This window comes from Salmo salar, chromosome ssa09, assembly GCF_905237065.1.
Source record: "Salmo salar chromosome ssa09, Ssal_v3.1, whole genome shotgun sequence".
In the NCBI taxonomy this organism is placed as follows: domain Eukaryota; kingdom Metazoa; phylum Chordata; class Actinopteri; order Salmoniformes; family Salmonidae; genus Salmo; species Salmo salar.
The window spans coordinates 95,988,681-96,016,287 of NC_059450.1; the positions used below are offsets into that span (position 1 = coordinate 95,988,681).

At 41.5% G+C, this 27,607-nt stretch overlaps 1 protein-coding gene across 4 annotated transcripts in view; it reads right to left on the reverse strand.

The window, feature by feature from the left end:
• Window positions 1-13,952: 13,952 nt before the first annotated feature.
• LOC106612275 (kelch-like protein 4) overlaps window positions 13,953-27,607 on the reverse strand; it is a 63,603-nt gene continuing 49,948 nt past the window's right edge. For all 4 annotated transcript variants that reach the window (XM_045724248.1, XM_045724247.1, XM_014213292.2 and 1 more), the window contains 6 exons: window positions 24,816-25,002; window positions 21,601-21,825; window positions 19,805-19,967; window positions 17,975-18,187; window positions 16,693-16,864; window positions 13,953-16,543 (listed from right to left, as the gene is read on the reverse strand). In XM_045724248.1, the coding sequence (XP_045580204.1) occupies window positions 16,484-16,543; window positions 16,693-16,864; window positions 17,975-18,187; window positions 19,805-19,967; window positions 21,601-21,825; window positions 24,816-25,002 (1,020 nt within the window). In that variant the 3' untranslated portion in view covers window positions 13,953-16,483. The remainder of the gene's footprint in view (window positions 16,544-16,692; window positions 16,865-17,974; window positions 18,188-19,804; window positions 19,968-21,600; window positions 21,826-24,815; window positions 25,003-27,607) is intronic.

The window sequence follows — 27,607 nt, forward strand, 5'->3', positions numbered from 1 at the left end:
CTGTTGACCGGGGCCCACAGGGTCATAGTGATCAAATGTAGTGCACCGTAGAGAAAATAGGGTGCCATATGGGACTCAGTCGTGAGCAATGGGTCTGGAAAGAAAGCCAACCACTCTGACAAAGGAAGTGATTAAGTTCTGCTTGGCATTTCTGTAAAAAATGTGTTGCAGAGGTGGGCCACAGACAGTGGGATGAGAAAGTGGGCTATTTTAGTTAGGTAACACACCTATGAGACGAAATTGCGATATAAAGCTAACAATGGTCTTTCTTAGTCAACGATTGAGGGAGAAGAAGAAGAAGAAAAAAAATCACAATGTTGGATTATTTGTCCTTGGAAGGAAAAAAAAATGGTGGTTATTCTATTAAGTGTACTGTACCAGGGATGGTATTGAATGGTAAGATACATTCTCCGGAAGAGGAAGTTGGTGAACAAACTGATAGGAACAGACTGGATCTTTGTAAATCATTGCAGAGCATACCCCGCACTACCATTCAGCTTTCATTACTACTATATTTGCTTCAAACTTTTTTTGTCAAGTAGAGGGAGTAGACAACATCAAACAGCAAAGCTCCATGTAGCCACCAAATGACAGAATGTCCCTCAGGAAAGTTGAGGCCCATTAAAATGATAGATTGCACTGCGTCATGGTTTATGCAAAGGGACGTTTTACACTCACAAAGCAGTCTAATTGCATTCATTCCTGTGAGAAGTCCACAAATGTTGAATTTAGGTTCTCGGGCGTATTGGCAGCAAGCTGCTTGACAGCGGCTGGCTGGAAGCTTCAAGGGAAAGGAAGAGAAATGTAAATCTTGACAAACAGAAAGCCAGTGTCCATATTATCATCTATCGCCCTGACAGGTCTCTTCCCGTGCATAAATTCAAACCGTGCCTGCCTGGATGGTTGCATGGTAAAACTATGGGGAAGGAGGATTCATTCTGATCTGACATCCATCAGGATTCATTCTGATCTGACATCCATCATGCAGATCAAATAAAATGGAATTTTATTTGTCACATGCTTCGTAAACAACAGGTGTAGCCTAATCGTGATATGCTTATTTACGGGCCCTTCCCAACAATGCAGAGAGAAAGAAAATAGAGAAATAATTACACAAGGAATAAATACACAATGAGTAACAATAACTTGGCTATATACACGGGGTACCAGGACCGAGTCGACGTGCAGGGGTACGAGGTCATTGAGGTAGATATGCACATATAGGTAGGAATAAAGTGACTAGGCAACAGGATAATAAATAATAATAATAATAAACAGTAGCAGCACAATATGTGATGAGTCAAAAGAGTTCAATGCGGATAGTCAAGGTAGCTACTTGGTTAACTATTTAACTAACTGTTTAACAGTCTATTGGCTTGGGGGTAGAATCTGTTCACGGTCCTGTAGGTTCCAGACTTGGTGCATCGGTACCGCTTGCCGTGCGGTGGCAGAGAAAACAGTCAATGACTTGGGTGAATGAGCATGGTCCAAAAGTTTCCAACAAGAGTTTCTATTGAACAAATTCAGGTATGTTTATCCCCGTTTCGTTCCGTTTGCTGCCGTTTAAGAAACGTTTTTCAACATAAACGGTGGAATCAAATTAAATCAAAGTTTATTTGTCACGTGTGCAGAATACAACAGGTGTTACAGTGAAATGCTTACTTACAGGCTCTAACCAATAGTGCAAAAAAGGTATTAGGTGAACAGTAGGTAAGTAAAGAAATAAAAACAACAGTAAAAAGACAGTGAAAAATAACAGTAGCGAGGCTATATACATTAGCGAGGCTACATACAGACACCGGTTAGTCAGGCTGATTGAGGTAGTATGTACATGTAGATATGGTTAAAGTGACTATGCATATATGATGAACAGAGAGTAGCCGTAGCATAAAAGAGGGATTGGGGGTTGGGGGGGGGCTCACAATGCAAATAGTCCGGGTAGCCATTTGATTACCTTTTCAGGAGTCTTATGGCTTGCGGGTAAAACTGTTGAGAAGCCTTTTTGTCCTATACTTGGCACTCCGGTACCGCTTGCCATGCGGTAGTGGAGAGAACAGTCTATGACAGGGGTGGCTGGGGTCTTTGTCAATTCTTAGGGCCTTCCTCTGACAACGCCTGGTCTAAAGGTCCTGGATGGCAGGCAGCTTAGCCCCAGTGATGTACTGGGCCATACGCACTACCCTCTGTAGTGACTTGCAGTCGGATGCCGAGCAATTGCCGTAAAAGGCAGTGATGCAACCAGTCAGAATGCACTCAATGTTGCAGCTGTAGAACGTTTTGAAGATCTCAGGACCCATGCCAAATCCTTTTTGTTTCCTGAGGGGGTACAGGCTTTGTCGTGCCCTCTTCACGACTGTCTTAGTGTGTTTGGACCATTCTTCAAGGAACTTGAAGCTCTCAACCTGCTCCACTACAGCCCCGTCGATGAGAATGGGGGCGTGCTCGGTCCTCCTTTTCCTGTAGTCCACAATCATCTCTTTAGTCTTGGTTACGTTGAGGGATAGGTTGTTATTCTGGCACCACCCGGCCAGTTCTCTGATCTCCTCCCTATAGGCTGTTTCGTCGTTGTCAGTGATCACTGTTGTGTCGTCTGCAAACTTAATGATGGTGTTGGAGTCGTGCCTGGCCATGCAGTCGTGGGTGAACAGGGAGTACAGGAGGGGACTGAGCACGCACCCCTGGGGACCTCCAGTGTTGAGGATCAGCGTGGCAGATGTGTTGCTACCTACCCTCCCCACCTGGGGGCGGCCTGTCAGGAAGTCCAGGATCCAGTTGCAGAGAGAGGTGTTTAGTCCCAGGGTCCTTAGCTTAGTGATGAGCTTTGAAGGTACTATGGTGTTGAACGCTGAGCTGTAGTCAATGAATAGCATTCTCACATAGGTGTTCCTTTTGTCCAGGTGGGAAAGGGCAGTGTGGAGTGCAATAGAGATTGCATCATCTGTGGATCTTTTTGGGCGTTATGCAAATTGGAGTGGGTCTAGGGTTTCTGGGATAATGGTGTTGATGTGAGCCATGACCAGCCTTTCAAATCACTTCATGGCTACGAATGTGAGTGCTACGGGTCTGTAGTCATTTAGGCAGGTTGCCTTCGTGTTCTTGGGCACAGGGACTATGGTGGTCTGCTTGAAACATGTTGGTATTACAGACTCAATTAGGGACATGTTGAAAATGGCAGTTGGTCAGCACATGCCCGGAGCACACGTCCTAGTAATCCGTCTGGCCCTGCAGCCTTGTGAATGTTGACCTGTTTAAAGGTCTTACTCACGTCGGCTACGGAGAGCATGATCACACAATCGTCCGGAACAGCTGATGCTCTCATGCATGCCTCAATGTTGCTTGCCTCGAAGCGAGCATAGAAGTGATTTAGCTCGTCTGGTAGGCTCGTGTCACTGGGCAGCTCACGGCTGTGCTGCCCTTTGTTGTCTATAATAGTTTGCAAGCCCTGCCACATAAGACGAGCATCGAAGCTGGTGTAGTATGATTCAATCTTAGTCCTGTATTGATGCTTTGCCTGTTTGATGGTTCGTCGCAGGGCATAGCAGTATTTCTTATAAGCTTCCGGGTTAGAGTCCCTCACATTGAAAGCGGAAGCTCTACCCTTTAGCTCAGTGCGAATGTTGCCTGTAATCCATGGCTTCTGGTCGGGGTATGTACGTACAGTCACAGTACGTCCTCGATGCACTTATTGATAAAGCCAGTGGCTGATGTGGTGTACTCCTCAATGCCATCGGAAGAATCCCGGAATGAATACACCCCTGATCATGCGTAAACACAGTTAACTTTCATAGCAGCCATGAATGGTGCAAAGTACAGAGAGATCATTGATGAAAACCTGCTCCAGAGCGGTCAGGACCTCAGACTAGGGTGAATGTTCAACTTCCAACACAGGGTGAAGGTTCCCCTTCCAACAGGACAACAACCCTAAGCACACAGCCAAGAGAATGCAGGAGTGGCTTCAGGACAAGTCTCTGAATGTCCTTGAGTGGCTTAACCAGAGCCCAAACTTGAACACGATCGAACATCTTTGGAGAGACCTGAAAAAAGCTGTGCAGTGACGCTCCTCATCCAACCTGACAGAGCTTGAGAGGATCTGCAGAGAAGAATGGGAGAAACTCCCCAAATACGGGTGGGCCAAGCTTGTAGCGTCATACCCAAGAAGACTTGAGGTTATATTTGCTGCCAAAGGTGCTTCAACAAAGTACTGAGTAAAGGGTCTGAATACTTACAGTATATATGTGATATTTGAGATGTTTTATTTTTAATACATTTGCCCCAAAAAATTGCTTTGTCGTTATGTGATATTGTGATGTCATTATGGGGTATTGCGATGTAATTATGGGGTATTGTGATGTCATATTGTGATATTGTGTGTAGATTGATGAGGGAACATTTTTTTTCATCAATTTTAGAATCAGGCTGTAACGTAACAAAATGTGGAAGAAGTCAAGGGATCTGAATACTTCCTGAATGCACTGTACAGGGATTACCAACTGGGGTCATTTTGACCACAAGAAGAAACTATTGGAAAAAGCAACAGTCATAGCAATATATCAACTGAATTCTTATCAAAACATTCTTACACATGTACAGGTGAAGTCGGAAGTTTACATACACATTTAAACTCAATTTCACAATTCCTGACATTTAATCCTAGCAAAAATTCCCTGTTTTAGCTCAGTTAGGATCACCACTTTATTTTGTGAATTTGAAATGTCAGAATAATATTAGAGAGAATGATTTATTTCAGCTTTTATTTCTTTCATCACATTCCCACTGTCAGAAGTTTACATACACTCAATTAGTATAATCGTAGCATTGCCTTTAAATTGTTTAACTTGGGTCAAACGTTTCGGGTAGCCTTCCCCAAGCTTCCCACAATAAGTTGGGTGAATTTTGTCCCATTCCTCCTGACAGAGCTGGTGTAACTGATTCAGGTTAGTAGGCCTCCTTGCTCACACACACTTTTTCAGTTCTGGCAACAAATGTTGTATGGGATTGAGGTCAGGGCTTTGTGATGGCCACTCCAATACCTTGACTTAGTTGTCCTTAAGCCCCTTTGCCACAACTTTGGAAGTATATTTGGGGTCATTGTCCATTTGGAAGACCCATTTGCGACCAAGCTTTGTCTTCCTGACTGATGTCTTGAGATGTTGCTTCAATATATCCACGTAATTTTCCTTTCCTCTTGATGCCATATATTTTGTGAAGTGCCCCAATCCCTCCTGCAGCAAAGCACCCCCCCCCTCACAACATGATGCTGCCACCCCCGTGCTTCACGATTGGGATGGTGTTCTTCGGCTTGCAAGCCTCCCCCTTTTTCCTCCAAACATAACAATGGTCATTATGGCCAAACAGTTCTATTTTTGTTTCATCAGGCCAGAGGACATTTCTCCAAAAAGTACAATCTTTGTCCCCATGTGCAGTCGCAAACCGTAGTCTGACTTTTTTATGGCGGTTTTGGAGCAGTGGCTTTTTCCATGCTGAGTGGCCTTTCAGGTTATGACGATACAGGCCTATTTTTACTGTGGAGAAAAAAACTTTTGTACCTGTTTCCTAAGCATCTTCGCAAGGTCCTTTGCTGTTGTTCTGGGATTGATTTGCACTTTTCGCAGCAAAATACGTTCATCTCTAGGAGACAGAAAGTGTCTCCTTCCTGAGCGGTATGACGGCTGCGTGGTCCCATGGCGTTTATACTTGCGTACTAATGTTTGTACAGATGAACGTGGTACCTTCAGGCATTTGAAAATTGCTCCCAAGGATGAACCAGGCTTGTGGAGGTCTCCAATTTTTTCTGAGGTCTTGGCTGATTTCTTTTGATTTACCCATGATGTCAAGCAAAGAGGCCATGACATAATTTTGGGGAATTTTCCAAGCTGTTTAAAGGCACAGTCAACTTAGTGTATGTAAACTTCTGACCAACTGGAATTGTGATACAGTGAATAATAAGTGAAATAATCTGTCTGTAAACAATTGTTGGAAAAATGACTTGTGTCATGCACAAAGTAGATGTCCTAACCGACTTGCCAAAACTATAGTTTGTTAACAAGCAATTTGTGGAGTGGTTGAAAACGACTTTTAATGACTCCAACCAAAGTGTATGTAAACTTCCGACTTCAACTGTAAATAATGTTACTTTGCATATTCTGTCATATTAAACTATACATTTTTCCCTTAAATAACGTGCAGCTTTTTTCAAAAATATATTCCAAATAAGTACTAAAAGATGATTTACTGTAATTTCATTGTCGCAGGATTACATTTTTAGAATTTTGAAGTGAATAAACATTTAGTGATATTTTTGTGGTAAAAAAAATTAAAATGTAAAATATACTTCATTTTAATTGACAAAAAGTAATTGATTGATTGATCTTGAAAGACAGTGACCAAAAATATGGCTTAGTTTTCTCTATTTGCTTACTCCACAGCCAGCACTTTTATTGCTGCTAGTGAACAATGAGAGTGGTAGGGCCTATGGAATGCTTAAAAAAACATACCTAAATCATCAAAGTCACATCAAACCAAATGTTATAGCAACCCAAATACAATAACAAATTGCACATAGAGCACCAGTCCCTTCTCATTCAAGGGTTTTTCTTTATTTTACTATTTTCTACATTGTAGAATAATAGTGAAGACATCAAAACTATGAAATAACCCATATAGAATCATGTAGTAACCAAAAAAGTATTAAACAAATCTAAACATATTTAATAGTTTAGATTCTTTGAAGTAGCCACCCTTTGCCTTGATGACAGCTTTGCACACTCTTGGCATTCTCTCAACCAGCTTCCCCTGGAATGCTTTTCCAACAGTCTTGAAGAAGTTTTCACATATGCTGAACACTTGTTGGCTGCTTTTCCTTCACTCTGTGGTCCAACTCATCTCAAACCATCTCAATTGGGTTGAGGTCGGGTGATTGTAGAGGCCAGGACATCTGATGCAGTACTCCATCACGCTCCTTCTTGGTCAAATAGCCCTTTCACAGCCTGGAGGTGTGTTGGATGATTGTCATGTTGAAAAACAAATGATAGTCCCACTAAGCGCAAACCAGATGGGATGGGGTATCGCTAAAAAATGCTGTGGTAGCCATGCTGGTTAAATGTGCCTTTAATTATAAATAAATCACTGACAGTGTCACCAGTAAAGCACCTCCACTCCATCACACCTCCTCCTCCATGCTTCATGGTGGGAACCACACATGCAGAGATCATCCATTCACCTACTGTGCATCTCACAGTTTAGAACCCAAAATCTCAAATTAGGGACAAAAATCTCATCAGACCAACAGATTCCCAAGTGTCTATAGTCCATTGCTCATGTTTCTTGGCCCAAGCAAGTCTCTTCTTCTTATTGGTGTCCTTTAGTATTGGTTTCTTTGCTGCAATTCGACCATGAAGGCCTGATTCATGCAGTCTCCTCTGAACAGTTGATGTTTAGATGTGTCTGTTACTGTAACTCTGTGAATCATTTACTTGGGCTGCAATTTCTGAGGCTGGGAACTATAATGAACTTATCCTCTGCAGCAGAAGACCCTGCGTCTTCCTCTCCTGTGGTGGTCCTCATGAGAGACGGTTTTATCATAGCGCTTGATGGTTTTTGCGACTGCACTTGAAAAAACTTTCAAAGTTCTTGACATTTTCCCAAATTGACTGACCTTCATGTCTTAAAGTAATGATGGACTGTCGTTTCTCTTTGCTTATTTCAGCTGTTCTTGCCATAATATGGACTTGGTCTTTTACCAAATAGGGCTATCTTCTGTATACCACCCCTACCTTGTCACAACACAACTGATTGGCTCAAATGCATTAAGAAGGAAAAAATTCCCCAAATAAACTTTTAACAAGCCACACCTGTTAATTGAAATGCATTCCAGGTGACTACCCCATGAATCTGGTCGAGAGAATGCCAACAGTGTGCACAGCTGTCATCAAGGCAAAAGGTGGCTACTTTGAAGAATCTCAAATGTAAAATATATTTAGATCTGTTTAACACTTTTTTGGTTACTACATGATGCCTTATGTGTTATTTTATAGTTTTGATGTCTTCACTATTATTCTACAATGTATAAAATAGTACAAATAAAGAGAAACCCTGTAATGAGTAAGTCTGTCCAAACTTTTGACTGGTACTGTATACAATATTGGAGGATATTACAGGAATTCGGGTATATATACTGCTCAAAAAAATAAAGGGAACACTTAAACAACACATCCTAGATCTGAATGAAATAAATAATCTTATTAAATACTTTTTTCTTTACATAGTTGAATGTGCTGACAACAAAATCACACAAAAATAATCAATGGAAATCCAATTTATCAACCCATGGAGGTCTGGATTTGGAGTCACACTCAAAATTGAAGTGGAAAACCACACTACAGGCTGATCCAACTTTGATGTAATGTCCTTAAAACAAGTCAAAATGAGGCTCAGTAGTGTGTGTGGCCTCCACGTGCCTATATGACCTCCCTACAATGCCTGGGAATGCTCCTGATGAGGTGGCGGATGGTCTCCTAAGGGATCTCCTCCCAGACCTGGACTAAAGCATCCGCCAACTCCTGGACAGTCTGTGGTGCAACGTGGCATTGGTGGATGGAGCAAGACATGATGTCCCAGATGTGCTCAATTGGATTCAGGTCTGGGAAACGGGCGGGCCAGTCCATAGCATCAATGCCTTCCTCTTGCAGGAACTGCTGACACACTCCAGCCACATGAGGTCTAGCATTGTCTTGCATTAGGAGGAACCCAGGGCCAACTGCACCAGCATATGGTCTCACAAGGGGTCTGAGGATCTCATCTCGGTACCTAATGGCAGTCAGGATACCTCTGGCGAGCACATGGAGGGCTGTGCAGCCCCCCAAAGAAATGCCACCCTACACCATGACTGACCCACCGCCAAACCGGTCATGCTGGAGGATGTTGCAGGCAGCAGAACGTTCTCCACGGCGTCTCCAGACTCTTTCATTTCTGTCACGTGCTCAGTGTGAACCTGCTTTCATCTGTGAAGAGCACAGGGCGCCAGTGGCGAATTTGCCAATCTTGGTGTTCTCTGGCAAATGCCAAATGTCCTGCACGGTGTTGGGCTGTAAGCACAACCCCCACCTGTGGACGTCGGGCCCTCATACCACCCTCATGGACTCTGTTTCTGACCGTTTGAGCAGACACATGCACATTTGTGGCCTGCTGGAGGTCATTTTGTAGGGCTCTGGCAGTGCTTCTCCTGCTCCTCCTTGCACAAAGGCGGAGGTAGCGGTCCTGCTGCTGGGTTGTTGCCCTCCTACGGCCTCCTCCACGTCTCCTGATGTACTGGCCTGTCTCCTGGTAGTGCCTCCATGCTCTGGACACTACGCTGACAGACACAGCAAACCTTCTTACCACAGCTCGCGTTGATGTGCCATCCTGGATGAGCTGCACTTCCTGAGCCACTTGTGTGGGTTGTAGACTCTCATGCTACCACTAGAGTGAAAGCACCGCCAGCATTCAAAAGTGACCAAAACATCAGCCAGGAAGCATAGGAACTGAGAAGTGGTCTGTGGTCCCCACCTGCAGAACCACTCCATTATTGGGGGTGTCTTGCTAATTGCCTATAATTTCCACCTGTTGTCTATTCCATTTGCACAACAGCATGTGAAATGTATTGTCAATCAGTGTTGCTTCCTAAGTGGACAGTTTGATTTCACAGAAGTGTGATTGACTTGGAGTTACATTGTGTTGTTTAAGTGTTCCCTTTATTTTTTTGAGCAGTGTATATATGTTATTCCCCGTAGAATAACACATTTTCTGAGAATGCTCACCAATACATCACCATCTTTTTTCAAAAGGGTATCTGGTTTCTCTATCACAGTTCTACCAAGTATTCATACCACTGACTGACTTTTATGAGCTGTTTTGACTGCATCTAAGCCTATATGTAAGGTCCTTTAGATGTTGTACACAGTCATACCGCGGTACAACCATAAGCGAGTCCATAAGGTGTACCATCTCTGCAGGGGATGTCTATCTGTTCAAAATCACTGATACAGGTCCCCCCCTTTAACCTCTGGTGACGTGTATTATATCTCTCACCGGGATAATGAGAATGTACTCGGCCAATCTACCGCCGGTTCACTTTATGGTGAGAGACATAGCTCCTATTTTTTTTCAAAGATAATGAGGTGACAATGTATTCAACCGACCTTAGAGAGAAGAGGGGGGGTGACATTCTACAGCACTTATCCACAGTCTTTGATCAGAGATCCAGCTGTCTCTCTGGGTGTCTGCGGACCATGAAAGCTGTGCCTGTGTCCCAAATGGCAACCTATTCCCTTATAGTGCGCTACTTTTGACCAGGGATCATACATGTAAGGCTGCTTTCATTAACACTATGTCCTTTTGGAGGTTGCATTGTTTCATTCTGACTGATATCCAATATGATGTGATGCTTTATTCTGACTGATATCCAACATGATGTGATGCCTTATTCTGACTGATATCCAACATGATGTGATGCTTTATTCTGACTGATATCCAACATGATGTGATGCTTTATTCTGACTGATATCCAATATGATGTGATGCTTTATTCTGACTGATATCTAACATGATGTGATGCCTTATTCTGACTGATATCCAACATGATGTGATGCCTATTCACCGTTCAAAGATTTGATGCCTTATTCTGACCGATATCCAACATGATGTGATGCTTTATTCTGACTGATATCCAACATGATGTGATGCTTTATTCTGACCGATATCCAACATGATGTGATGCTTTATTCTGACCGATATCCAACATGATGTGATGCTTTATTCTGACCGATATCCAACATGATGTGATGCTTTATTCTGACCGATATCCAACATGATGTGATGCTTTATTCTGACTGATATCCAACATGATGTGATGCCTTATTCTGACCGATATCCAACATGATGTGATGCTTTATTCTGACCGATATCCAACATGATTTGATGCTTTGCTAATATGTATTTTAAGGTAGCACATTACAGTCGGAACAGCACTGCGTGGCATCTAGGCCTCCTCCAGTCCTCTTCATCAGATGGGATTTTCTTCAAGCCCTTTATTCATGAATATGAAGATCTCCATCACATCACAGAGACCATGAATATAGATGGATTCCCCCCCATCTGCTCCATGTGTTGTGATGCCAACATGACCACCACACTCTACTCCACTGTAATTTCTTATCCTTTTACTCTCCCCCTTTTTCTTTGAGAAATAAACATGCTGTGTTAGATAGATTTTTTTGGCATTGGTCAACTGACAATATGTCAATATCAAGCTGGGCGTTTTCCCCGTTTTTATATATCATATTGACAAAAGAGTTGAAATCTGTGCTCCCAAAAAAAATCTCAAATGTCAGTGTGAATGTGTCAGTGATTTCAAAAAGCAGAATTCCCATGTCTTGTAAGGCTTTAGGGCTTAAACCCTTTCAGACCACCTGTTTGTTACCAAGTAGATTTAGAGCAAAAACATATTGTACATATTAGTAATGTCTCCATTCAACAAGATAAAGATATAGATTGCGTGCGTCAAGGATGAAGTTGGAATTAGCACTTGAAACTGGAAGCCTGTGCTAAATGAACTCAGTAAAAGCTATACAGTGTCATATCTGTTTAGGATCTCTTCCATACCGGATGTGCTAGATCCATCCAATCCAAATTTAACTTGGCTTTGAGTTATAATTCTTATAACTCAGTAAGAGGCTCATTAAAAAATGTTTAAAAAAAACTTTGCATCCAATTTCCTAATATTTCATCACAGTACCTCAATAATTATGCAGGGTTATTAGCTGAAGCTTTTGTCCTTGGTTCACTTAATTCAGGTTGACGTTTCTTGCTAACAGTAGTGGTAGACTGGGATCTTTGATTTCCCCAGTCTGTAATGGGTATGTATCAGCAAGTCCTCCACAATACAACAGTGCCATCTGCCGGTGCTTTAAAATATAACACCAACATCTGGAGAGCACTATTCATGTCAATATTACAGAGAACCACTCAATATTACAGAGAGCTCTTGCATGTGTTTACAGACAACAACAGCATCATAATAAACACCATCTCCCCAAACCAGAAGCAGTTTATTTTAAAGACAAAGCAGATAAATGGATGTCTTCCTGCCTGTGTAGAATGGTTGGTCTGAGCACATGGAGTGTTCAAATGGACAGAGAACTTCAGGAGTGCTTTCAGAGCATTTTTCATATGCAGAAATGTTGTAGAACAAATCTTGCAAACATAAATGACTGTTATCAGAGGCCTCTTTCAAACTAAAAAATACGTGACAATTACACAGATACAGTAGTCACATACATAAAGGACAATTGTTTCATTTTTCATATATTCTCATTCCTATTATGGATTGATGCTATTTTTTTGGTTCAAGTAACAGCTAGAGATCACTGCTGTTATCCTGTACTAGGGTGGTTTCCATCTAAACTTACACTGAATATACCAAACATGAGCAACACCTTCCTACTCTCTGTTTATCATATATGCATAGTCACTTTAACTATACATTCATGTACATACTACCTCAATTAGCCCGACTAACCGGTGCCCCCGCACATTGGCTAACAGGGCTATCTGCATTGTGTCCCGCAACCCACCACCCGCCAACCCCTCTTTTACGCTACTGCTACTCTCTGTCCATCATATATACATAGTCACTTTAACCATATCTACATGTACATACTACCCCAATTAGCCCGACTAACCAGTCCCTGTATACAGCCGCACTACTGTTATTTTCACTGTCTTTTTACTGTTGTTTTTTATTTCCTTACTTATCTATTGTTCACCTAATATCTATTTTTTACTTACAAATGGCATTATTGGTTAGGGCCTGTAAGTAAGCATTTCACTGTAAGGTCTACACCTGTTGTATTCAGCATTTCACTGTAAGGTCTACACTTGTTGTATTCAGCATTTCACTGTAAGGTCTACACTTGTTGTATTCAGCATTTCACTGTAAGGTCTACACTTGTTGTATTCAGCATTTCACTGTAAGGTCTACACTTGTTGTATTCAGCATTTCACTGTAAGGTTTACACCTGTTGTATTCGGCGCACGTGACAAATAAACTTTGATTTGATTTGATAATAATGAGTTTTCAAAATGGGAATTACAAACTTCAAAAGCTTTTTTAAACTTCAAATACACTACAAGGTTTACATTTCCTGCATAGAAGGAAAATTCTCCTGCAACCGGGTGATCAAATTAAGGTCCTACATTTCTACCAGAAATAAGATTTTACCCTTTAAATTGGTTTCCTTGTAGAAAGTATCGGACATAAAGACAATCACCTGAAGGGAGGTATGATTCAACTCACTGCTTGGACCCCATTTCCACTCTCCACTTACACTTTTTTGAAACACAAAAGAGGAAGAAAATGTACAACTTTAAAATGCTGTCACAGACGCCGTAATGGCACAGATACGAAGTTGAAACCTTCCCTCGGAAACATGGTTCCTACCTTGACACATAAGCATAGTTTACATCTTGCGCTAACATGTGGGTTTTCTGATCTGATAAATATGATCCAATCACTATCTGATCAAGGATTGCCACCTCTAGACATGGTATTAAAATGTGTCTCTTGTCCATTCAGTGTCCGCATTGTGACCAGATTTCCTTGTATGCTAATTATTTCGCAGGTATATTTTTCTAAATAATACTTATTTATTCATTTTTAGACATTGATGCCATAAGTCAATGGTGTCACCTGTCAATGATTTTGATAATTCCGATTTAAATGGTTTCACCGTCTAGATCCGTCTTCACATGTGGTCAGGAAGATGTGTCTGTTAATCGTTTACACCTGTCTAAAAATCTGGGCACAATCAGAATATTGACAAAAATCATGAGAAAGGAGTCATGTAAACACCAGGTATGAACGGGGTTTAAAAAATAGCAGAAACTCATATCCAGGGCAACTTACAGACACAAAAGAGGACAATGAAGTTGTTTTATTTCTAGATCTGTATGCAGTGTAAAAAATCAGGATAAAAATCTACATTTGGCCTCAGAGCACGTCAATACATTTGTAATATTCCAAGCTGAACGATCCTCAGTGTGTAAACAGAAAATAAGTAATGTTGTTTACAGATGAACTCAACAGGCCATGATGTGAAAGAGTCTGTACACATGGTGATAATGTAGTAACTCAAAGCTGTATTTAATGTTCTCAACGTCATATAGGGACGGATTCCCAGACACAGATAAAGCCTAGGTCCAGTCCTAAACAACGACAAAAACAAAATGTGTTTCATGGAGATTCTCCATTGAAAGTGTGTCTTAGTACAAGACTAGGCTTAATTCCTGTCTGGGAAACCAGCTCACAGTTTATTCATAAGTCAGTAGCAAACATGAAGTGAAATAAAGAAGAAGGGCATATTGTTTACTTACAACGTAATGTTAACTAGAATTCCAAAATATAAAACCAACATCTGGAGTTGATGGTTTAATGGTTTAGGAATGATGTGAGGTTATCAAGATGACTGCAATTTTGACAAACTTGCAAAAAAATCTTTACAGTAATGACAAATATCAATATGATATATTTATATATTCACGATTGTGTAAACTTAATTTTTTAAAACATGTACGGCACATTTTGTAAGACAGGCTAATGACTTTGGTGTAATTCATCTATAGCTTCCAAGAACAAAAATAAGAAAAAAAAACAATTTGAAAAATGTCCTTTAGATTTCTTTCCTTGCTAAAAAACTGATATACATTATGAGTAACTTCCTCAAATTGGTCTGACAAAGCATCCCGGTATTGTACTTTACAAAACTCATCATCTTCAGTATTATTCACAGTGGTCTTTCTTAAAAAACTGTTTGTCCAAGAGTAGAAATCATTGGTACACAGAGCACCTTCACCCAGATATGAAGTGAACCAGTTAATAACAGAGATGTATTCATTTCCAGGTGGCTAAAAGAGAGATATATATATTTTAGAATATAAATCAAAAAAATATTCATATGTGATGAGACAAATATAGAATGCTACTGTATAAATGTAAAAGTATCAATTAAACCCCTAAGGTCCATGTCCGTGCACCCGCGGAAATCTAATTAGCATAATACAATATCCCCCAATCAAATTCAGTCAGTTTAAGCTTGGGATATCAGGTTTTTTTTTGTTTGTTTTTTTGCATTGGATGCATCTCAATCCATCAAATCCACCTACTTCAACAGAGCTAGACTGACGCTTGTCAGACCATGAGACCCCCCCCCTCTCGCAAAAACTTGTTTTTTTCTCACAAAATCTTATGCAACTATTATGACCCCTCTATATAAGGATGAGACTCTCACCCACAAGTTTCTTGGGACTTCTCTGAACTCGGTACAGCCGATTATGCCAACTTCTGTCTGTAGCGTCCGAACAGTTTGGGCTACACACTAATATGACCCCCCATGTGGAAAGGTGAGACTCTCATGAACACGTACATGTCTCGCAAGACTCGTCTGAAAGTCCCACGGTATCAGTTGAAAATATGTATGGAAGTATACTGTATATGGAGACTGTTCAGTGCCAAAAATAAGGGGTTAAATACATGTCCCCCAAAAAATAACAAATGTTTCCTGATCTTTCTTATAGCTCAAACTTCCTTTAGATGTTTTTGGGGGTGACTATGTGTTGTTCTATGTAGTGAATCTGTTATTCAATGTTTATATTGGCTAATAGCAGTCAGGCCAAATACAAATGTTCATCAAATATTTTTTTTTACATAATTTTTTGATACTTCAAGGGGTCTTAAAATTCCAAATAAAATAGCTAAACGACCCTTGATATGACCTTCTTAAAACAATTCCATATAGCTTTGTAGAACCCCCCCTCCACCTGCTTAGACAGGGCTTAGACTGTTCAGTGTGCTAAAAATAAGGGGTTAAATACATGTAAAAAAAATTACAAACGCTTCCTGATCTTTCTTATATCTCTCAGATATAGGACAGACACTTCAAAACAAACTTCCTTTAGATTTTGTTTTGGGACTATCTGTTGTTCCGTGTAGTGAATCTGTTATTCAATGCGTTTTGTATTGGCTAATAGCAGGCCAAATAAAAATGTTCATCAAATAATGATTTTTTTATACTTTAATGAGTCGTAAAATCCCCCTTTTGACTCTTATGGGTTAAATGTAATTTCTTTCTTTTTAATCATATAGAAAACATTATTTTCTGACAGACCATTTTAACAGAGCAACCATATCAACAAGAGTTTGGCAAGGTTTCCTACTTTTTTAACCACTACTATGCAGATTGTTGATCCGTAGATATGGTAAAGTGCATTCTCATAATCAAAAAGAAAATCCTTGGATAATGAAAATCACTGTTGACAGAAACAATGGTTTGTGAGGAATGCAATATAGGTTTGCCTTTACAGTAGAAAAAAACATATTCTTAGCGACATCAGTGGTGACATTATATCCTGTTTCCTGTGTGGCATTCCAGTGGGTTGTATGGAGTTGTAGTCCTCAAGGTATTCTCACAACTACAACACAGGCTCCAGCCCTTCCAATGTTGAGATTGACCTCCTATTGGAGACATACAGTACAGGTTGATGCAAGGTCATACAGTCTGTCTTAAAAATGGATTACAGTAAGGAATTGTGCCAGGCTATTGGAATTGAGAAATTATGGTTCGAAAAGCATTGTAAGAAAATCTAAGAAAGAATTCAAGTTACCTCAGTCCATTCATTGTTCTGTGCATCATAGGACTCAACACTGTTCAGGTAGGATGTTCCATCGTATCCTCCGACAGCATATAGCCTGTCTCCTAGCAGACAGATACCTACAGCATCCCTGGGGACACTCAGAGAGGACACCGTGGTCCATGTGTCTGTTTTGGGATCATACCTGCAGTGACATACAAGGGTAAAGGGAAATACCTGAAGAAGTATATCCCAGCATCCCTGGGATATTTAAGAGATACAGAGCAAAGAGTACAACTTGTATATGGATGAATTCAACAATATCTTGTGACTTTTTTCATGTTGTTTTCAATTTAATTGTTTTGACATGATGGTATTCTGTTCATTGATAGGGTCACATGCAGTGTGTATCAGATACAGGTAGATTTTTTACAGAATTAGCCAGCAGAGGGTGACAGAAGCCAGATAATCACACTGCTAAAAAAACAACTCCCATGGAAAGAATGACTTGTATTGGGTTTGCCCTGTACTTGCAGACAGACAGAGACAACGGCCATGTTTGAGAGCATCAAAACTGTGATGCATTATGTGTAAATTGTGACTGACTGACTGATCTACAAATAATAATGAGTAGTTATTTATGATGCAACGTTTTTTTTTTTGGAGATCAGTCTGTCGGCAGTTGCCTGCACCGTCAACTGCAATTTCAAACAAACTTAATGGGCGCGTTCGACATTGCAGCCGACTTTAAAGGCGAGTAGAGACTGACTGATCTACAAATCACCTTGCATCAAAATTAACTACTCAGTCTTATTTGTAGATCAGGCAGTCAGTCTTATTTTACCCATGATACGTCACAGTTTTAATGCTCTTGAACATGGCCAAAGCCTCAGAAAAGCACCACACACACCCACAACCTAAAATGTCTCTGTGTCTCCATTTGTATAGCTATACTTCATCATCATAAAATCCATGAGTCTATAACAAGACACTTGGAAAAAACGATGTTGACTTTTTTGTTGTTGCTCTAGTACAGTACTGACATAGGCTACATTCCGATTCTCTGCCCTACTCCCAAAAGTGTGCACTTCCATTTCTGTCATGGATTTTAAAGCATTGGATTGGTGTAAGCCTAGGCTAGAGAGAGTTTCCACCATTGTTGAATGCATTTCAGGAAGTGTGCAAGTCCCAAGAATCGAAATGCAGCCATACTGTAGACTAAAGCTATGTTTTTTACCTCTCTACACAGTCTGAGAGTCTGGGAGCAGTGTTTTTTTTACCTCTCTACACAGTCTGGGAGCAGTGTTTTTTTTACCTCTCTACACAGTCTGAGAGTCTGGAGCAGTGGTTGGACGCCGGGGCATCATGACCACCCACAGCATAAAGGAAACTGTTGTACGTGGCCACACCCACCCCTCCTCTCCGCTTCGCCATGGGGGCACACATACTCCACTTGTTGGTGTGTGGATCAAAGCATTCCATCGACCGCAGACACGAGCTCCCATCCCGACCGCCAACTGCAAACAATCTGTAAGGACAATAAAAGCATTACAAATCTGACTTTGGATGCTGCTCAGAAATGATGCTCATTTCTCTTCAAGAAATGTTGTGTCGGTCATTCCTAGAAAGTATTGTCTTTTAAGGGAGGGCGAATCCCAGGTTTCCTTAGCAGAGAGGGATGGAGGGGTGGAGAAACATATTCCTTAGCAGAGAGGGATGGAGGGGTGGAGAAACATCTTCCTTAGCAGAGAGGGATGGAGGGGTGGAGAAACATCTTCCTTAGCAGAGAGGGATGGAGGGGTGGAGAAACATCTTCCTTAGCAGAGAGGGATGGAGGGGTGGAGAAAGATCTTCCTTAGCAGAGAGGAATGGAGGGGTGGAGAAACATCTTCCTTAGCAGAGAGGGATGGAGGGGTGGAGAAACACCTTCCTTAGCAGAGAGGGATGGAGGGGTGTAGAAACATCTTCCTTAGCAGAGAGGGATGGAGGGGTGGAGAAACATCTTCCTTAGCAGAGAGGGATGGTGGGGTGGAGAAACATCTTCCTTAGCAGAGTGGGATGGAGGGGTGGAGAAACATATTCCTTAGCAGAGAGGGATGGAGGGGTGGAGAAACATCTTCCTTAGCAGAGAGGGATGGAGGGGTGGAGAAACATCTTCCTTAGCAGAGAGGGATGGAGGGGTGGAGAAACATCTTCCTTAGCAGAGAGGGATGGAGGGGTGTAGAAACATCTTCCTTAGCAGAGTGGGATGGAGGGGTGGAGAAACATCTTCCTTAGCAGAGTGGGATGGAGGGGTGGAGAAACATCTTCCTTAGCAGAGTGGGATGGAGGGGTGGAGAAACATCTTCCTTAGCAGAGTGGGATGGAGGGGTGGAGAAACATCTTCCTTAGCAGAGAGGGATGGAGGGGTGGAGAAACATCTTCCTTAGCAGAGAGGGATGGAGGGGTGGAGAAACATCTTCCTTAGCAGAGAGGGATGGAGGGGTGGAGAAACATCTTCCTTAGCAGAGAGGGATGGAGGGGTGGAGAAACATCTTCCTTAGCAGAGAGGGATGGAAGGGTGGAGAAACATCTTCCTTAGCAGAGAGGGATGGAGGGGTGGAGAAACATCTTCCTTAGCAGAGTGGGGCGGGGGTTGTGGATTCTTTTTTTTTTCCTTAGTAGAGAAGAGTGGAGGGTTGTAGAAATGTCTTCCTTAGCAGAGAGGGATGAAGGGTTGTAGAAGCATATTCTTTCCTTAAGAGGAGAGAGATGGAGGATTGTAGAAAAGTCTTCCTTCCTTGTTTTCAATTTTTCACCCAGATGCAGGAAGAAAATCTAAAAAGGTTTTATAGAGTGAAAACACACCGCAAAACAGTACTTTGTTGTCTGCCATTATGTAATGTAGAGCTGTTGTAGTCTAGGCCCAGGCTTACACACAAAGAAAAGCCTTCTTGTTTTTATATACGAAGATTAGACCTTAACCAAAATGTGTTACATAACAAGAAACAGAACTTAGTTTTCCTGTTGTGCTGGTTATTAGCTTCTAGTGTGTATATACATAATACATTCTCCTTTCATTTTGTGCCTTATGTCATAAATAAGCTTGTGTTTTAGTAACAACTGTTACTGTATGCTGTCATAATGTTTTAGTACAGCCACTTACTTTCCGTTGAGTGCGGTGACTCCCATAGTGCTGCGTGGGGTGGACATGCTGGCCACATAGTTCCACTGTCTAGCCTGGGGGTCCCACCTCTCCACTGTATTCAGGTAACTCCATCCATCATGGCCACCTACTGCATACATGGGGCCCTCCAACACTGTTATACCTGGAGAGTTAGAAAGAGGGGGGAACCATCAACCAGAGCATACTCTGTGTGTGTGTGTGTGTGTGTGTGTGTGTGTGTGTGTGTGTGTGTGTGTGTGTGTGTGTGTGTGTGTGTGTGTGTGTGTGTGTGTGTGTGTGTGTCCACAAGAATAGTAAACAAACAAAAATTGGACCAACTGGGGACATTTTGTTAGTCCCCACGAGGTAAAATGCTATTTCTAGGGGGTTTAGGGTTAAGGTTAGAATTAGTGTTAGGGTTAGAATTAGGTTAAGGGTTAGGGTTAGGATCTAGGGTTTGTTTTAGGGTTAGGGTTAGGTTTTTGGGTTAGGGTAAGAGTACGGGTTAGGGGTTAGGGAAAATAGAATTTTGAATGGGACTGAATTGTGTGTTCCCACAAGGTTAGCTGTACAATACTTTCTGTCTGTCTGTCTGTCTGTCTGTCTGTCTGTCTGTCTGTCTGTCTGTCTGTCTGTCTGTCTGTCTGTCTGTCTGTCTGTCTGTCTGTCTGTCTGTCTGTCTGTCTGTCTGTCTGTCTGTCTGTCTGTCTGTCTGTCTGTCTGTCTGTCTGTCTGTCTGTGTGTAAGATGCTCAACCAGAGGCATCAACCACGATGCTCATTCTAGAACAGTTGAAGTGCTGTTAGATGAGTCACCATTGTGTGGAACTGAACGAATGTAGTCTATTCTATTCTCTTAAACAGACTTGGGATCTAGTACTATTTTAAATCATTTAAAAAATATATCATTTTCCGTTTGATTGGTTTAATGGAACCAATATAATATCCCCAAAACTACAAAACCGCCCATCAAGCACCAGGCAGGCTTGGGAAAACGTAGTATTAGAAAGATTTCAAATAGTATTTCAACACAGGGTCTGTTCTCCAAACAGAATATAAAACAACTGTGTTATTCCTGTTATTGCTGGGGTCACAGAGGGGAAAATGTTTTCCAACAACAATGAATATAAGATGTTACTGTACAACACAATAAATGGATTTATATAATGGCTGGTAATGTTCTGGTTTAGAGTACAACATTATTCTAAAGGAACATCACCTGTAAACATTCTACCTTCCGTATGAATAAAAGTTCAACTGAAATAGCCATTTTAAAAACCAGTTATTGTTGATTTGAAAATATGAATAAGTAGTTCCTTCTTTGCTGAATGCACACAGCAGGACAAAGCCTTAGCAGGGAGGCTATGTAGCTCCTCACAACTTCACAGTTAAACCGTGCTCACCACAAGCAAAGTATGAGAGCTATCTGCTACAGCCCCGATCAAAGGAGACTAGGTAATACTATTCACTGTAATCTCTAGGGCAAGCGTGATCACCCATATCTCAGAAAAGCCAACCACAGACAATTGAGATGAATACTTGACTACATCGCCTCAGTTCACAGGCATAGACCTATTTCAACTGTGAATCAAACCATTCCTCTGACATGAAACGTATGAGAAACGGCCAGGGAAAAGAGACAATCAGAGCAGGCGTACGGTAGGCTGACAAGGTTTTATATAGGAACAGCTTGTGCTACAATAGTATAGGTATGAATTGTAATCCCACTGAGTTTGTGCTACAATAGCATAGGTATGAAATGTTTTTTTTTATTTTTTTTTTTTACTGTAAACCCACCGAGTCCATGTCTGTGCGTAGACATGGGAGGCATGGTGGACCAGACATTGTTGAAAGGGTTGTAACACTCCACCATGTTGGATGTCTTCAGCCCGTCTCGGCCCCCCACCACGTACAGCTTGTCGTCGATCACTGCCACCCCAAACTGAAGCCTCCGGCCGTTCATCACTCCCACCTGGATCCATGTGTTAGTCCGCAGGTCATACTTCTCTATGGTCGTAGATCCTATAGGAACATACAAGGAGATCTATAGATCCTATTGGAACACACAAGGAGATCTATAGATCCTATAGGAACACACAAGGAGATCTATAGATCCTATAGGGACACACAAGGAGATCTATAGATCCTATAGGAACACACAAGGAGATCAATAGCTCCTATAGGAACACACAAGGAGATCTATAGATCCTATAGGAACACACAAGGAGATCTATAGATCCTGTAGGAACAGACAAGGAGATCTATAGATCCTATAGGAACAGACAAGGAGATCTATAGATCCTATAGGAACACACAAGGAGATCTATAGATCCTATAGGAACAGACAAGGACGACGCTGACGACTTCAGGTGACCCCCCCCAAAAAAAAAAAGTTTATTTGTCACATACGCCAAATACAACAGGTATAGACTTTACCGTGAAATGCTTACTTACAAGTCCTAAACCAACGACGCAGTTCAAGAAATAGAGTTAAGAAAATATTTACTACATAAACTAAAGTAAAAAATTAAATAAAAAGTAACACAATAAAATAACAATAAGGAGGCTATATACAAGGGTTCCTGGTATCAAGTCAATGTGCGGGGGTACAGGTTAGTCGAGGTCATTTGTGCATGTAGGTAGGGGTAAAGTGACTATGAATAGATAATAAACAGATACCGTAGTAGCAGCAGTGTAAAAACAAGGGCGGGGAGGGGAGGGTCAATGTAAATAGTCCAGGTGGCCATTTGATTAATTGTTCAGGGTAAGCAGGTTTAAAGAGGCTGAGCATTGAATTATATTCTGTTCTGATTCCTATTACCCTCCATATCTATCATAGTGTTTGAGAAACACCTACGTTTTAATATATTGTGTTTCTCAAACACACGCTGTAATGTGTTCTATTAACTGTATATCTAAACTGTATAGGATCCATTTTAGTATCAGCTACAGTGGGGCAAAAAAGTATTTAGTCAGCCACCAATTGTGCAAGGTCTCCCACTTAAAAAGATGAGAGAGGCCTGTAATTTTCATCATAGGTACACGTCAACTATGACAGACAAAACGAGAAGAAAAAAAATCCAGAAAATCACATTGTAGGATTTTTTATGAATATATTTGCAAATTATGGTGGAAAATAAGTATTTGGTCACCTACAAACAAGCAAGATTTCTGGCTCTCACAGACCTGTAACTTCTTCTTTAAGAGGCTCCGCTGTATTAATGGCACCTGTTTGAACTTGTTATCAGTATAAAAGACACTTGTCCACAACCTCAAACAGTCACACTCCAAACTCCACTATGGCTAAGACCAAAGAGCTGTCAAAGGACACCAGAAACAAAATTGTAGACCTGCACCAGGCTGGGAAGACTGAATCTGCAATAGGTAAGCAGCTTGGTTTGAAGAAATCAACTGTGGGAGCAATTATTAGGAAGTGGAAGACATACAAGACCACTGATAATCTCCCTCGATCTGGGGCTCCACGCAAGATCTCACCCCGTGGGGTCAAAATGATCACAAGAACGGTGAGCAAAAATCACAGAAGCACACGGGGGGACCTAGTGAATGACCTGCAGAGAGCTGGGACCAAAGTAACAAAGCCTACCATCAGTAACACACTACGTCGCCAGGGACTCAAATCCTGCAGTGCCAGACGTGTCCCCCTGCTTAAGCCAGTACATGTCCAGGCCCGTCGGAAGTTTGCTAGAGAGCATTTGGATGATCCAGAAGAGGATTGGGAGAATGTCATATGGTCAGATGAAACCAAAATAGAACTTTTTGGTAAAAACTCAACTCGTCGTGTTTGGAGGACAAAGAATGCTGAGTTGCATCCAAAGAACACCATACCTACTGTGAAGCATGGGGGTGGAAACATCATGCTTTGGGGCTGTTTTTCTGCAAAGGGACCAGGACGACTGATCCGTGTAAAGGAAAGAATGAATGGGGCCATGTATCGTGAGATTTTGAGTGAAAACCTCCTTCCATCAGCAAGGGCATTGAAGATGAAACGTGGCTGGGTCTTTCAGCATGACAATGATGCCAAACACACCGCCCGGGCAACGAAGGAATGGCTTCGTAAGAAGCATTTCAAGGTCAGGATTAGCCTAGCCAGTCTCCAGATCTCAACCCCATAGAAAATCTTTGGAGGGAGTTGAAAGTCCGTGTTGCCCAGCGACAGCCCCAAAACATCACTGCTCTAGAGGAGATCTGCATGGAGGAATGGGCCAAAATACCAGCAACAGTGTGTGAAAACCTTGTGAAGACTTACAGAAAACGTTTGACCTGTGTCATTGCCAACAAAGGGTATATAACAAAGTATTGAGATAAACTTTTGTTATTGACCAAATACTTATTTTCCACCATAATTTGCAAATAAATTCATTAAAAATCCTACAATGTGATTTATTGGATTTTTTTTCTCATTTTGTCTGTCATAGTTGAAGTGTACCTATGATAAAAAGTACAGGCCTCTCTCATCTTTTTAAGTGGAAGAACTTGCACAATTGGTGGCTGACTAAATACTTTTTTGCCCCACTGTAAATAAATAGTGTTAGTCCGTGGAATGAAAGGGTTAACCTCAGTCGTGTGGATTGAGCTGCATTACATTAGTAGCCTAATAGACCTGAAGTCTGTAACAATAAAAGCGTCGTCGTGGTCGGGCGAGATCGACGGTGACATCACACGTTAGTGGGCATCCATCTTGGTAATGAGGCTCATTGATCAAAACCTGTGGGCTTTTATTAATAGTAGCAAGCCATTAGGGTCCAATAGACATAATGGATTTACTGAGCTTTATGTCTCACACTGGGGCAAACTCCATAAAGACTACGAATGCACCTGAAATGGCAACCTATTCACTATATCGGGCTTAAGTCAAAAGTGGTGCACTATATAGGGAGTAGGGTGCTATTTGGGATGCAAAACCCTATATAGGGCACTTCTTTTGACCAGAGCCCTATGGGCCTAGTGCACTATATACATTAGGGGAGTAGGGAATAAAGTCTAGGTCTAACCCTTGGTAGCGTCCATGCCTCCCACAGCGTAGAGTACTCCTACGGTGGACTTCCTGGGTTTAGTCCTGGGGCTCTGGAACATGAGACGACGCTCCGGCAGCAGATGGTACTTCATGGCTTCCATTAGAAGCTTCTGGCATTCCAAGTCATCTGAGAACATTGTGTTGTTCTCCAGGTCAGCTAGGAGCTGGAATTAAAGGAGAGTTCAGTTCAGTTCAGTTCAGTAAATCTTCATTATCCCCAAAGGGCAATGGTGAGTGCAGCATAAAAATATGTAGGAAACAAAACAACAAGAAAAAAAATATATATATAATTATTACATTGTATTAGCTAAATGTATGTCTTTCAACCAGGAAGCAGTAACAACATTCAACCAGGAAGCATTAACCAGCTCATTGTCCCCTGGTCAAATGTAATGCACTATATAGGGAATAGGGTGCCATTTGTGATGAAGTCATTGATAACCTACTGACTGCCCACCTGTGGAGGTAGAGAAGGGTACCATTTGTGTTAAAGTCATTGATAAATAATTTTTTCTACATTTTTAATGGGTGGATCAGCTTTGCGGATTGCGGATAGATTGTTACTTCCTTCAATGTAAATGTCTGCATCCTGTCCAATCCCCCATATATTTTTGTTTAGGTAACTACAGTTGAAGTTGGAAGTTTATATCCACCTTAGCCAAATACATTTACATTTACATTTAAGTCATTTAGCAGACACTCTTATCCAGAGCGACTTACAAATACATTTAAACTTAGTTTTTCACTATTCCTGACATTTAATCCTAGTAAAAAATTCCTGTCTAAGATCAGTTAGAATCACCACTTGATTTTAAGAATGTGAAATGTCAGAATTAGTAGAGAGAATGATTTATTTCAGCTTTTATTTCTTTCATCACATTCCCAGTGGGTCAGAAGTTTAAATACACTCAATTAGCATTGGGTAGCATTGCCTTTAAATTGTTTAACTTGGGTCAAACGTTTCGGGTAGCCTTCCACAAACTTCCCACAATAAGTTGGGTGAATTTTGTCACATTCCTCCTGACAGAGCTGGTGTAACTGAGTCAGGTTAGTAGGCCTCCTTGCTCGCACAAGATTTTTCAGTTCTGCCCACACATTTTCTATAGGATTGAGGTCAGGGCTTTGTGTTGGCCACTCCAATACCTTGACTTTTTGGTCCTTAAGCCATTTTGCCACAACTTTGGAAGTATGCTTGGGGTCATTGTCCATTTGGAAGACCCATTTGCGATCAAGCCTTAACCTCCTGACTGATGTCTTCAAATGTTGCTTCAATATATCCAAATAATTTTCCTTTCCTCATGATGCCATCTATTTTGTGAAGTGCACCAGTCCCTCCTGCAGCAAAGCACCCCCACAAAATGATGCTGCCACCCCCGTGCTTCACGGTTGGGATGGTGTTCTTCAGCTTGCAAGCGTCCCCCTTTTTCCTCCAAACATAACGATGGTCATTATGGCCATTATGGACATATTTGATTCATCAGACCAGAGGATATTGCTCCAAAAAGTACAGTCTTTGTTCCCATATGCAGTTGCAAACAGTAGTCTGCTTTTTTTATGGCGGTTTTGGAGCAGTGGCTTCTTCCTTGTCCCTAACATCTTTTACTCTCTCGCAACAGTTGGGGAATACACACACACACACACACACACACACACACACACACACAACCCAACTCAAGAAAGGTCTTGATTTACAAATGCGTGTACAGTTGCAGCTGTATGAGAAGGCCAGCAAAACTGAGCAAAAAAAAGGCAGAAATGGGGAGATTTGATTAACCATTGTCAAATCCTAGGTGATGGAGGCCAGATATACACCCTACCCCTGAAACACCTGGTCCCCCGTAGTGACCATATTCCCTGGCATTTTTGTGCAGTCAGACCTTTGATTTTGTGCCACCAGGGCCACAATAATATGCCCCCTCTCTGAATGTCTGAGTGTGACCCCCTCCCCATGGGTTACTGCAGCTAGTGTTGCCAGCTCTGCCACTTCCTGGGTCGGGGCACCAAACCGGAATCCCCACCGGCTAGGTACAAGGTCGTCAAGGTTCTCATTAGCAGCTTTGAGAGTTTTCTTGTATATTATGCTCTCCCTTTAGGGGGTTTTGGCTTTGCAGGACCAACCCTGCCAAGCAGGCTCAGAATCTTGATGGGGTGGTGCTGCTCTAGAAGGTCTCTGACCACATTTTGGCTGCATACAGGCAGCTTACAGCAGGCCCATAAAACAGTTAGGGACTTCTCTTTAGTATCTGGGTCATTCAGGTTGGTGTCTAGAGTAGAGGGTAGTGGACCGTTCCATCAAGATAGGACCATAAATACATTAATTACATTTTAGAATTTATTTTTTAAATGTAGTTCCCCATGATTGGACAATAAAATACATTAGATGTATAATTTATTTTAAAATGCAGTTCCACCAAGATAGGACAATAAATAAATAAATAAGGTGTATAATTCATTATAAAAATGTATATCCCTCATCTGCACAACATTGAAAGCTCTCTCACAACCCCTGCTCACAGATACATTGGTTCTGGGATATGCATCCATTTTCTTTCTCACTCACTTATCGCCACACTTTCCCAAACACCATAAAACACACACACCACACCATCCATCTCAATACATCCACACATACTGTGCCTTCTGTCTGCTGTGTTTTTATCACCACCATGTTGCATTTGTGCTTTTGTGTTACAATCACGATAGATAGAAAAGCTATATATTTTTTGGTATCATTACGATTCATACCATGGCTAGTATTGTGTGTTTCAT